The 12,282-nt window shown below is 45.9% G+C and overlaps 3 protein-coding genes and 1 long non-coding RNA gene across 10 annotated transcripts in view; 2 read left to right on the top strand and 2 right to left on the bottom strand.

Moving 5' to 3' along the window:
* The window catches only part of SEPTIN8 (septin 8), a 26,519-nt gene extending 23,081 nt beyond the window's left edge, over window positions 1–3,438 (top strand). For 5 of the 7 annotated variants that reach the window (XM_025433003.3, XM_035696840.2, XM_049116061.1 and 2 more), the window contains exon 10: window positions 2,081–3,438. In XM_025433003.3, coding sequence (XP_025288788.2) covers window positions 2,081–2,246 — 166 coding nt within the window. In that variant the 3' untranslated portion in view covers window positions 2,247–3,438. The remainder of the gene's footprint in view (window positions 1–2,080) is intronic. The other 2 variants (XM_025433002.3, XM_035696841.2) reach the window with 1 other exon arrangement.
* Window positions 159–2,204, bottom strand: LOC125756042 (uncharacterized). The gene is made up of 2 exons (XR_007413962.1): window positions 2,066–2,204; window positions 159–1,411 (listed from the first exon to the last, which is right to left on the bottom strand). It is a non-coding gene; the product is annotated as an uncharacterized LOC125756042 (long non-coding RNA).
* On the bottom strand, window positions 2,850–12,278 carry CCNI2 (cyclin I family member 2). Its single transcript, XM_049091928.1, has 6 exons — window positions 11,964–12,278; window positions 6,412–6,625; window positions 5,806–6,194; window positions 5,472–5,600; window positions 4,904–4,978; window positions 2,850–3,403 (listed from the first exon to the last, which is right to left on the bottom strand). Exons 1-6 carry the CDS (start codon window positions 12,276–12,278, stop codon window positions 3,230–3,232), a joined length of 1,296 nt encoding a protein of 431 aa, XP_048947885.1. The 3' UTR covers window positions 2,850–3,229.
* The window catches only part of KIF3A (kinesin family member 3A), a 62,313-nt gene continuing 62,144 nt past the window's right edge, over window positions 12,114–12,282 (top strand). The window contains exon 1 of the mRNA XM_049116059.1: window positions 12,114–12,282. Within this exon, the coding sequence (XP_048972016.1) occupies window positions 12,277–12,282 (6 nt within the window). The 5' untranslated portion in view covers window positions 12,114–12,276.

The following is a 12,282-nucleotide window of genomic DNA, read 5'->3' as shown; positions in this document are numbered from 1 at the left end:
AGAGGGCAGTGATGGCCCCCAGTGGGAATGGCTGTGAGCAGCATGCCACCTCTCCATCTGTGCTGGACTGGAGATAGTTGTTGTTGGGCTCTAGGAGATGATATTCCCAGTATACTAGACTATCAAGTCTAAAGCCGTGGTATCTGATACATTGAAAATAAGGTTGAAAGGAATTCAGGTTTATTTTTACAGAAGCTCCAACAAGCACATTTGTGTGGAGAAAAGGTAGAGATTTGTACAGACACTAGTATCATTTATCTGGTCTCTGACCATTCTGTACCTACTAGCAGTCCCTGTGGCTTAGCACAGTTCCAAAAAAAAAAAAAAAAAAAAAAAAAAAACTGCTCACGGTGGAAAGACTTCACAAATCAGTGGCATATATGTAGTTCACTCATTCCTGTCTGCAACACTACTGACACAGCTCTAGCTGGCAGAGGTGGCTGCCTAGCGAAGGGCTCTATGGTGTCACGGTGCCAGAAACAGCTGGCTTCACCCTCACAGCCACGCTGGTAAGCTCCTTCTAGCAGCACCGTGGCTGCAGCAGGCTCAGCCTCAGAATCTGCTCATCTCAATCCAAAACTCTCAGAGCTGTGTTTCCCTACCGGGGGTCAGCTGCTAAGATCATTCATTAGCATGAAATTCCTCTAATTAAGCTAATAGACAACTTTCAGAGTAACATAGGAAAAACCTGTTTTAAGCTTGATCAAATTACTGTACATTAAACAAAGCATACTTGGTGATCCAGTTCTTGTAAGAGAAGACATAAGTCATGACCAGGGCAGGAGAAATGCACCTGGAAAGACGGTCCCATTTCTGCAATGACAGGTAGGGTCACTGGGACTTGAAGGGCTACATGTGTGCTTGGTGTAAGCCTGGGGAGCTGGATACAAGAGCCTGAGCAGCTCTGGCGAGAGGAGTGATGAGAACTGATCTGCCTGCCAGACCCAGCCCGGCCCTTTGGTCCCACCGCTGGCTTGACTCCAGCTCTCTAAGGGGCTCATACCAGCCCTTGCTGGAGAAGGAAAACCAAGCTGCAGTGTGACTGTTTGCCCCTTCACACTGGTCTCAGACCCATGGGAGAAAAGAGAGAAGGGTCTTGATCTGTCAGACTACCCTTCCCACCAGTGACCCTGACCTACTTTTTCCTCCTTATTACCTCCTAAAAACACAGGAACTTATTCTCAATTGCTTTCCAGTGCCTTTCCCCCTCCTTGTTACAGGAGCCAGAAAGCCTAGAATTCAGAGCAATCCCAGCAAGGATGGGTTGCCATTATGCTCCAAAGGATACTGAGGGTAGGAGCACAGACGGTGGGAGGTGAAACAGAAAGGTCTCTGAGCAGGAGGAGGACTACAAACTTCTCAGATGCTGCTCTACAAGCTCCTTGCAGTGGCTCAACTGCTCAGTACTGACCTGTAATTAAAACAGAGTGGTCATCCTTAAAGCAGGACCATTTTACATTCTAAGTAAGATTTTGAGTGCTAAAATGTTAGCATAGAGCAGTTTCAGGAAGGTCTAACCACTCGACTTAAGAGTATTAACCCACCATTTCAGGGGCCTCCACCTCCAACCTCAGCAAAGCTGTCATTAGTCTAACTATGCATTCCATCTTACCCCGTCCATCCTCAGGGATTCTGACCCTTCCATGCCTGCCTCCTGGTACCCTGGGACCTGATACCACATAGTTATATAAAGGGTGAGGGGTCTGAAATTTAACCTCTCTCATATTAAGGTCAGAGGTGCCTCCTCCTGAGCTGGGCACGTCCCCCTGACCTGACCCCATCCTCTTGACTACAAGGGCTTCCACTGAGATAAAGCTCTTCTTATGGTCAGAGAAACCCACCACTTGGTCCAGTAAAGGAAACATATATTCTGTACTTGTCTAGAGGGCATGCCACATGTGCAAAGCCTAACCCTTAGGAAGACTCTTCCCAGAGTCGCTGTGGCCAGAGCATCTTCTGGAGCCCACAAGGGCTGAGAAGGGCGATGTGTACCATTTGGGGGGCAGAGTGCATCAGCTAAAGGGGCAAAGTGGAGAGCCTGGTCTGGAGCAAAGTTGATGTCTACCTGTGCTTTCTTTAGCAGATCAGATATAGGAGTACACCAGTCGGGCATGAGCCTCTCCAGCTCTAAGGTGATGATGACCAAGGCCAGTGTGGAGCCCTTGAACTGCAGCAGCTGGTGGCCCGCCATACAGTGCTGCAGCTGCCTGGTCAGGGACGCGACGTGGAGGGAAGGATTCCTCTGAGGCAGCAGCTCCACCACGTGGGGCCAGCCCAGGACCAGCAGGGCGTGGAACTAGAGACCGTGGTTTTTAATGTTAGAACACAAAACCCCCCTACCTTTCATAGATAAATGACCAAAAATGCAAACAATTTCAATTTCCATCAGGGAACTTCAAATGTTGCCCCACCCTTTTCATTCCCATCCATGCCCCACCCCCCCAAGGGACTTGAGACTTAATACTCATTCTGTGGCCAAGCTGAGCTTCAACCTTGGAGAGAAAAGACAATCTGCTTCAGTGACATGGTCATTAGGAGCTTTAAGTACCGAGATGACAATGTTTCCATTATGAAAAACAGAAGCATACTATTCAAGATTAAGGCAGCAGAAAGTTACTTGTATCTGTTTGATGTGAGAAGAAACTGCAACTTGGCAACAGTGACCAGGTCTCATAATGAAATAGCCCTTAGTGATTTGATCTTCATGCTTCATAACAGACCAAAACCCCGTGACATTTCCACATTGCATAATTTTGCCTTACTAACAGAATCATATCCTTAAGGATGACCATCATTCCCTAACTAAAAACAAAACAAAAAAACTAATACGACATTTTTTAAGTGCCAGATCAATATGGTCTAAAGCTTCAATAAGGATTGTGTGTAGGTGAATAAAGACAGCTAAGTGAATGTGTGTAAAGTGTAGCACAAGCAGACAGCTTTTTATGTACAGTATTCATAGAATGGAAAGCTAAATATTTTTGCAGTGTGTATTTAAAAAGAAAAACTCACCACAATAGTGCCGTCTAAAAATCTTTATAAAGTTAATTTAATGTATTTGAGAAGTGGGAGTCTGGTGGAACTGTGTTGGATTTGCGATACATTTTCACTCTTGCATATGTCGTGAGCCTTGTGGGTCACCTTCCTGTGGTGCATGTGCAAGGCCATGTGCACACCTGTGCTTGGCCGTCCTATGTTGTGAACAGCTGTTCCAAAGGTACCAATGAGTCTAGAGTGGACTCTGCCAACCCCTCGTACTTACTATGGTCAAGAAGTCCAGCGGCGTCCCAATATAGAGGTCCCAGTGCAGTTTGTCCAAAATAGCCAGCTCCATCCTCAGCAGCTCATTCGGGCTATAGCCAGAGCCATAGTGCTTTAAGAAGTCTTTTACGCGTGGAATTAACTGTAAAAAGAAAATAAAGAGGCCAAAGCCCTGTATCATGTCATCGTAACTTGTTTTCTTATCCATGGGAACTTGTTTTTCTTATCCATGACCCGAATAGAGTTGTCTTCTGGTGACCTGTCACAGAAAATGCTTCTGAAAGAAAAACCAAATCAGATCTTGGCAATGTGGCAAGTCCCCAGGTGGGTGATGACAATGTGTAGTGGGTGTCACATGGTCATCCTCTGCAAACAGGCTTTTAATTCCAGTGGAGTTAACATTCGGTGCTATATTAATTTCAGGTGTACAGTACAGTGATTTAATGCCAAAGGGCCTTGATCCCTAAATGTACTCCAGCTCATACCCAAAGGTGCTTTCGAGGGCGGGGCTCTGCTGTCTCCCCTATTCAGCTGCACGAACTCACCCACGGTTTTCATTCCTATCATTCTTGTTCTTGACACCTACTGTAATTGCTTGTCCTCCAGAGAAAGAGTATGCCTTTGAGCTTCCTGGTCTACACCAGACAGGCTCACTCACAAAACCTCCCAAGGTTTTGGCAACACCGTTGCTGCAACCACACTTCCTTCAACCTTGATTTAAGGCGGTTCATCTCTGGAAAAATAATGGCTTTCCCCGCCAGAATGACTAGTAAGGCTTGTCTATGAGTACACATTCAAGTGCACGTGCTTGGAAGACCATTCTACTTTTTTAGGTAAACAAAGTATTCCTGTAGCTTCCATACATGCTTCTTTTAAGGGCCATTTACATGATTTTTAGTTGGACAGACAGAAGCAACTCTGGGGGAGCACCAATTATATTTTAATGAATAGGTTAAAAGCATTTTTATTGAAGGCTTGGAACTGGACAATCCATTTTTTTCTGACTCTTCAGACCATGAGCTCAGCCAAGGGGAACCCTGTGGAAATGGCAGAGGCTTCACTATTACCAAAGGGGGACAGGTTGTGGGGAAGGAAGGAGGGAGGTCTGGGAAGGGTATTGGGAGAGAATCTGCTGAACAGAAACCACAGTGAAACCGCTAAGTCCAAGCAAGCCCAAAGCACTTGTAGGGGCATCGCCTCTTAGAGAAGGGTCTCAGAGTCCCTGAGGACCAGCTTCGTTGACACAGACAAGTCCTTAAGTCTCAAACTTCTCAGATGTAGTTTCTAGGGGTGGCCATTAGGCCACATTATTTGGGAGGTCTTTTTCCTAGTTTAACAGCAGATGTTTCTGTTTAGTGGGAGGTGGCCTCAGACAGCAACCAATGAGGTAAGATACATTTGCCAGGAGGTCAAGCCTCTGGGTTTGCCAGACCAGGAGAATTCAGCTGTTCTAAGTGCCCATTTGTGGGTCCTGGGGTCCAGTGAGGCAGAAGAAGGGACAGCAGAGATCCTGGGAAGTCAATGAATTTTCCAACATACCCAACGTTCCTAAGGACACAGACCTTTCAGGAAGTCTGAGCACTGCAGCATTACCCTCCTGTACCCCAAAAGCAGCCCAGAGCAGACTCCCACAGATGCCTACCTCCTCTTCTTCATTAACTTTGGCAGCGAGTCTCAAGGAAGTAATCATGACACGTTGGAGTATTCTCTCTCTCATCTGCAGTACAAAATGAACACATTTGAGCAGAATACGAATGCCAGAAACAAATAGTAAAGCATTGGTGGGCTTCCTTAGGAAATGAAGTTTTTAAATTTTTTTTCAAAAAGAGATTGATTGTATCCCTCCACAAGTTAGTGCCATTTTTAGCTTGACCAGTGAATATGCTCCTGATTTCCGAACAGCAAATGGCTAGTCAGGAGTCCTCTGTTAGGGGAATGAATAACAGTAGGAAATACAGCACCATCTCAAGGATGCACTGGTCTAGTCCAGACAAGCACGCTCTACCTCTTCGCCCAGCAAGTCCTTTCCCAACCAGGTCCACTCGGAAGGCCACACAACCCTGAGCCAGGCAGGCAGAGGAGTGGGATGTAAAGAGATTCCAGTTGCAGCTCTGGCAGCTCTGGTCCCTAGCTGATGAGCCTCTGAGCATCTGGGATGACGGAGGTCAGTTTCCTCTCCCACCCCCGTTAACATCCTCACAGGCACCTACCTTTAGCGAAACCAGGAGGCGGCTGAAGGTAGTGAGAGCCAGATTAAACGTGGTCTGGGAGAAGTGAAAAATGTTCTTAACCTCCAGGAGCCACAACACGAGTTCCCGGACCGTGTGGCGGATCTCGACCTGCCCGGGAAGAGCGGGGTGGGGTGGGGGAGTCGTCGGTGGCCAGTCCCGGTTGGCCTGCGGCACAGGTCGGCTGAAGGTGACCAGAGGGGCTGTGCGGAGTCCCTGCATCTTGCTTGGATCGCGGGGGGTGGGGGTGGGGGTGGGGTGGGGCCCTCGGTGCTTCTCTGATGCCCAGCGGCTCACGGATTGAGACGGTACTTACTCCTCTTCTGCGAGAGGGGCCCACGATTCCCGCCTCGGGCCTCGTGCTCAGCCCGCACCTGGGGAAGGTCCCGGCACCCGGGGTGCGTCTCACCTGCGCGCGGACACAGGTGGAGCCCGGCCGCGTCGCGTGCGCGCGCGGGGAGGGGGGTGAACGTGCTCCCGGGAGGCCCCCGCCGCGGGGCCCGCTACCTGGGGGTGGCCGCCCCGCCACAGGCGCGCCTCGCGACCCAGGGCCAGCTGCAGGTGGGCGACCAGCCGGCGCTCGTCCAGGGGGCCTCCCCGGTCGCACTGCAGCGGCAGGGGTGCGGGCCCGAAGGGCTGCCGCGGGGACTGCGGCCCCGGGGCGGCGCCGAGGGCGGGGGCCGCAGCCCTGGGTCCTCTGGGGGACTGCGGGGAGAGCCGCCCTCCCGAGGCCATTGCGAGCACCGGGTCCCGGGTCTGAGACCCGCCATAGCCGGCCTTTTATAAGCCGGCACCCAGGGTCTCCGGCCCAGCCCCCGCCCCCCGCAGCTGCTCCCGGCGAGCCCGGCCAGCGGGGTTACGCCCTGGCTCCCGGGACGCTGCACCTGGAGCGCGCGCAGGTGGGTGAGGCATCCCCGCCCACAACCCGCGCCCCGGACCAGGGTCCCGAACCCGGGCTGGGGCGGCTGGTGACCACGGCGGCCCTGAAGGACACCCTGCCTCTCACCCACAGCACGTCTTTGGGGCACGCAAGACCGGCTGGAGAGGTGTCTAGAGCGCTCCTCCCTCAGACAAGCTTGAGATGCAGAATGCTGACTGTGTGATCGCCTATAGGTGACTGTCTCGGTTACTTGTCTCTTAAAAAGCGACAGTATCTTCCTTACAAAATAGCTCCTTCACGGGTACATTTTTTCCGATCAGCAGTTATTCCACGAAGGCCTACAAATGTGTTAGGACACGACAGTAAATAAAATAGACATGGAATTTACATTGTAGCCAGGAAAGACAGATAATGAGCATGAGTAGAGTCCCAGTGATTTCACTTCTAAGTGTATGCTCCGCAGAAATTCATATACGTACACCAAAAAGACACCTACATAATGTTCAGAACAGTGGTATTTGTAATAGTCCCAAATGTCCATCAACAATTGAATGGGATAAATTGTTCTTTGTTCACACATGGAATACTACACCACATTGAAAAAGAATGGACTATACCCAACAAGAAGGAATCTCACAAACATAATAATGAATGTACAAGGACAGATACAAAAGATGTCATACTGGATGATTCTATTAATATAAAGTATAAGAACAAGAAAAAAATAGTATAATGTTAAGAGTTAACATAGTGGTTACCGTTAGGGGGCAGTGAATAGTAACTGGGGAGGAACGCAAGGAGTTTCTGGGGCCTGGTAATGCTCTGCTTCTTGATTTAGATGCTGATTACACAGATGTATTCACTTTGTGAAAATTGATCAAGCTGTGCACTTATTTGTGCGCTTTTCTTTGTATAAGATATATTTCATTAAAAATTTACATTACATTAAACCTACATAAAAGTTTACCCTTATATAAATATATGGGTATGTCAGAAGAAGAAGAAAGAGGAAAAGGAATTTGGAGTGGTAATGACAGAATTTCCCCGGGTAATATCAGACACCAAACCACGGAACCAGGAACCTCAGAGAACACCAAGCAGGATAAATGCCCAAATACCTCAGCATATCATATTCAAACTACAGAAAATCAAAGATAAAGAGAAGAGAAGGGGCACCTGGTTGGCTTAGTAGGTTGGGTGTCTGTCTTTGGCTCAGGCGTTGATCCCACAGTCCTGGGATCAAGCTCCACATCTGGCTCCCTGCTCAGTTCTTCCCACCCTCTGCCTGCTACTTCCCCTGCTTGTACTCTCTTTCTGTCAAATAAATAAATAAATGAATAAATAAACAAATATATAAAATCTTAACAACAACAACAACAAAAAGCAAAGTTTAAGAATTACATTGTACTTCTCTTCAGAGATCTACAAACAGGAAAAAAGTGGACTGAAATGTCTAAAGTGTTGAGAGAAAAAAGCTATCAACCTCGAATTCTGTATGTAATAAAATTATCTTTCAAAATTGATGAAGAAATAAGGATCTTATAAGTAGAAGATCCCAAGGAATCCAGTAAAAAACTACTAGAAGTAAAAAAGTTCATGAAAGTTCAGAGTACCAGGTTAATGTACTAGAAAACAATTTTATTTCTATACAATACCAATGAACAGTCTGACTATAAAATTAAGAAAATAATTCCATTTCGATAGCATAGAAAAGAACAAAATATTTAAGAACATAACCAAAAAAGTGCAGCATTTATGCATTGAAAACTACAAAACATTACTGAAGGAAATTAAAGAAGGGATGCCTAGGTGGTTCAGAGGTTGAGTGTCTGGGGATCAAGTCCCACACTGGAATCCCTACAGGGATCTTGCTTCTCCATCTGCCTGTGTCTCTGCCTCTCTCTCTCTGTTTCCCAGGAAAAAATAAATAAAATCTTTTCAAAAAAAAGAAATTAAAGAAGACTTAAATGGAGATTCTATGTTCATAGATTAAAAGGCTTACATTGTTAAAATGGCAATACTTCCCAAATTGATCTGTAGGTTCAACATAATTCCTATTATGTTTCCTGCTGCCTTTTTTGTGGAAATTCACAAGGTGTTTCTAAAATTTCTATAGAAATGCAAGGGAGGGATCCCTGGGTGGCGCAGCGGTTTGGCGCCTGCCTTTGGCCCAGGGCGCGATCCTGGAGACCCGGGATCAAATCCCACGTCGGGCTCCTGGAGCATGGAGCCTGCTTCTCCCTCTGCCTGTGTCTCTGCCTCTCTCTCTCTCTCTCTCTCTCTCTGTGACTATCATAAATAAAAAAAAAAAAAAAAAGAAATGCAAGGGAGTCAGAATAGCCAAAACAATCTTGAAAACAGAGACCGAAGATGGAGGCCTCAAACTATATGACTTCAAATCTTACTACAAACCTATAGCAATCAAGATAGTATAGTACTGGCATTTGGTTAGCTATTTAGATCAATGGAACTGAATTGAAAATCTAGAAATCAGCAGTCACATTCATGATCAATTGATCATTGACAAGGGTGCCACAGTAGTTCAGAGGAAGGAAGAATAGGATTTTCAGCAAATGGTGATGAGACAGTAGGATATTTATAAGCAGAAAAATGAAGCTGGATCCCTGTATCATACCATATACATAAATAATTCAAAATATATCATAGATGTAAATGTAAGAGTTAAAACTACAAAAATCTTACAAGCATAAATCTTCATGACCTTGAAGTAGGAAATGGTTTGTTAGTTATGTATCAGAAGTACAATGAAAGAAGTAAAAAAGAAAAAATACATAAGTTGTATTTGATATAAACTAAAAACTTAAAAAAAATAAATTAAAAACTTTTGAGCTTCAAAGAACACACTCCAGAGATTAAAAAGACGACCTACAGAATGGGAGAAAAATTTGTGCATTGTATATATGAAAAGAGATTTGTATTTAGGATATAGAAAGAAGTCTCACAACTTAATAATGAAAAGGCAAGTAAAATGGGCAAAGGATTTGAGTAGGCATTTCTCCAAAGAAGATGTTCAAATGTGTAATAAGCACATGGGAAGAGGTGCATCATTAGTTATCAAGGAAGTTTAAATCAAAACCATAAAGAAGACATGCTATTTACTACCAGTAGGATGGCTGTTATCAAAAGACCAGAAAACTGCAAGAGTCGGTGAGGATATGGAAGAACCATAGACCTCATACACTGTTGATGAAAATATCAAATTGCTGGTGGTATTGCTGCTATAGAAAACAGCTCAGCAGTTTCTCAAAATGTTAAGCATTAGAGTTACTGAATGACCTGGCAATTCCACTTGTAATGATATTAGACCCAAAAGAAATGAAACATGCTCACTGAAAAGCTTGTAGCAGCAATATTCATAATGGTCAAAAAGTAGAAACAAATCACATATCTGTCAACTGACAAGGGTATAAAAGTGTATATCCACACAATGGAATAAAAGTAAAGAATTACTGGTATATGCCACAATAGAGCTGAAGCTTAAAAACTTTACTCTAAGTGATAGAAGTCATTCACAAAAGGCCACATATTACATAATTCAATTTATATGAAATATTCCAAAGATGCGAGAGAGACAGTTGATTGGTGATTGCCTAGAGCTGGGATGTTGGCGAGGGGAGCGTAGAGGATGAGTGGAAGTGACTGCTATGAATTTAGAATTCCTTCTTGGGGTGATGAAAATGTTTAAAGTTGATTGTGGTTATGGTCTGTGTATATAATTAAAACCATTTTTTAAATGATTTCATTTATTCATTCACAAGAGACACACAGAGAGAGGCAGAGACATAGGCAGAGGGAGGAGAAGCAGACTCCATGCAGGGAGCCCGATGCAGGACTCAATCTCAGGACCCCAGGATCATGCTCTGAGCCAAAGGCAGATGCTCAACCATTGGGCCATCCAGGAGTCCCAATAATAAAAACCATTAAGGCTGTGTATATGTATATACATAATATGTATCATATATACAGTATATCAGATGGAGATGAATACTCTGGAGAAATATAGAAATATGGAGAAGAGATAAGACTGGGGCTAAAAGTTGAAATTTTAAGTAGAGAGATTATGATAGGGCTCACTGAGAAGATGATTTGTAAACAAAGCAGTGCGGGAGTCAGGTGGATATCTAGGGGGAGAGCTTTCCAAGGCCTTGGTTTGGATCATCTGGGTTTTGTCACTGCCCATATATCTGACCTTGGACAACTAATAGCTCTGTGCCAGAGTTTCTTTATCTGTAGAATAGCTGTTCCTATTTTCTAGCAAAATGACAGTACCTATTTCAAATGGTTATTATACAGATTAAATTAATAATAAAAAAAGAAAGTAAAGCACTTAGAATAGTACACTGGGCACTAAGTCAAATGCTTTATAGTTGTTTTTATTAGTGCCTACTGCAAGTGCAAAAGCCCTTGCATTCTAAGATGGAATCATGCCCAGAATGTCCTTGACTCAAGGAGGCCAAGTGTAGCTGGTGCAGAATAAAGAACAGAGGGAAGATGATAGAAAATGGGGAGAGGGCCTGTGAGTTTTAGTCTGTGACATAGGTAATCATTGGTAGGCTTTGAATAGAGAAAAGACACTATCTGACTCATGTTTTTTTTTTTTTTTTTTTTTTAAGATTTTATTTATATATATGAGAGAGAGAGAGAGAGACAGGCAGAGGGAGAAGCAGGCTCCATGCAGCGAGCCCGACGTGGGACTCTATCCCGGGTCTCCAGGATCACACCTGGGGCTGGAGGCGGCGCTAAACCGCTGAGCCACCCGGGCTGCCCCTGACTCATGTTTTTACATCATCACTCTGGCTCCTGTGTTGAAAACATACTGAAAGACAAGGATGCACTCAAGGAAACCGGTTCTGAGCTATTGTGGTAACAGATGAGAAGTGGTGGTGGTGGTGATAAGTGGTCAAATTTTGGTTCGGCTTTGAAGATAGAAACAAGCCCTGCTGAAAGATTAGGTATTGGGTATGAGAGAAAGACGGTTTTGATCTGAGCAATTGTCAGAATTCAGATTAGATTTATGCGGAGGGAAGTATGAGAGGGCGTTTTCTGTTGTTTGTTTTTATGTTTGGAGGGGGTTGGGATGGGGATGGGGCAGGTAAGAGTGTGTGTATGGGCGGGGGGGAGGCGAGAATCAACCTTTCAGTTTTGGACATGATCATCTTGAAATGTCTATTGCACATCCAGGCGCAGTAGCTGATGTTCAGAGCAGAGGTTCAGACAGGAAAGAGGATAGATCATTCGTTCTTTCACAAATATTCATTGAAAACCCGTCCTGTGCTAGGTCCTATTCTAGGCTCTGGAGATATTTGTGAGAACACAGACAAAGCTCCTCCTGACTTCATCTGTAATAGAGTCAAGGATTTTATAAACAAATCAGCAATCAAGCGCATTCATGTGTGCGAAGTCTCTAGCTCTCCAGATGGACACAATGTACGACTGCTTTTTTTAATTTTTAATTTTTTGCTATGGTTGTTTTCAATATCTGGAGTGTTGCAAGAGACAGAAGATTGACCGCGCGATCCAGGTGCGCCTCCCTCGGTCAACCGGTGGTAGGTAGCCAGGTGCCCCCGCCCCACTGCGGGCCAGATTAATAAAGCGGCCGACCGGCAGCACTGCGCAGGCGCGGCCTCAGCCGGGCGTCCTAGGAGACGGACTCGGAAAGCCTCCGCGCAGGCGCAACTCCGGAGGCCGAGGAAGCGAGAGGCCCGGGGACGGGGCGGGGCGAGCGCGGAGTGCGCTTGCGCACTGCCTGCTCTCGCCCGAGGAGCCGCAGTCTCGAGAGCGCCCGGGCGGTGTTTCGGCGATCTCTGACAAACGTCTCCCGCGAACCCGGCGCCGTTGGACCACTCCCAGGGCGGGGACCTCCGCCGGGCACCGGAGGGAGCCACCATGCCG

This window comes from Canis lupus, chromosome 11 (assembly GCF_003254725.2).
Source record: "Canis lupus dingo isolate Sandy chromosome 11, ASM325472v2, whole genome shotgun sequence".
In the NCBI taxonomy this organism is placed as follows: domain Eukaryota; kingdom Metazoa; phylum Chordata; class Mammalia; order Carnivora; family Canidae; genus Canis; species Canis lupus.
This window is presented reverse-complemented; position numbering and strand designations above follow the sequence as displayed.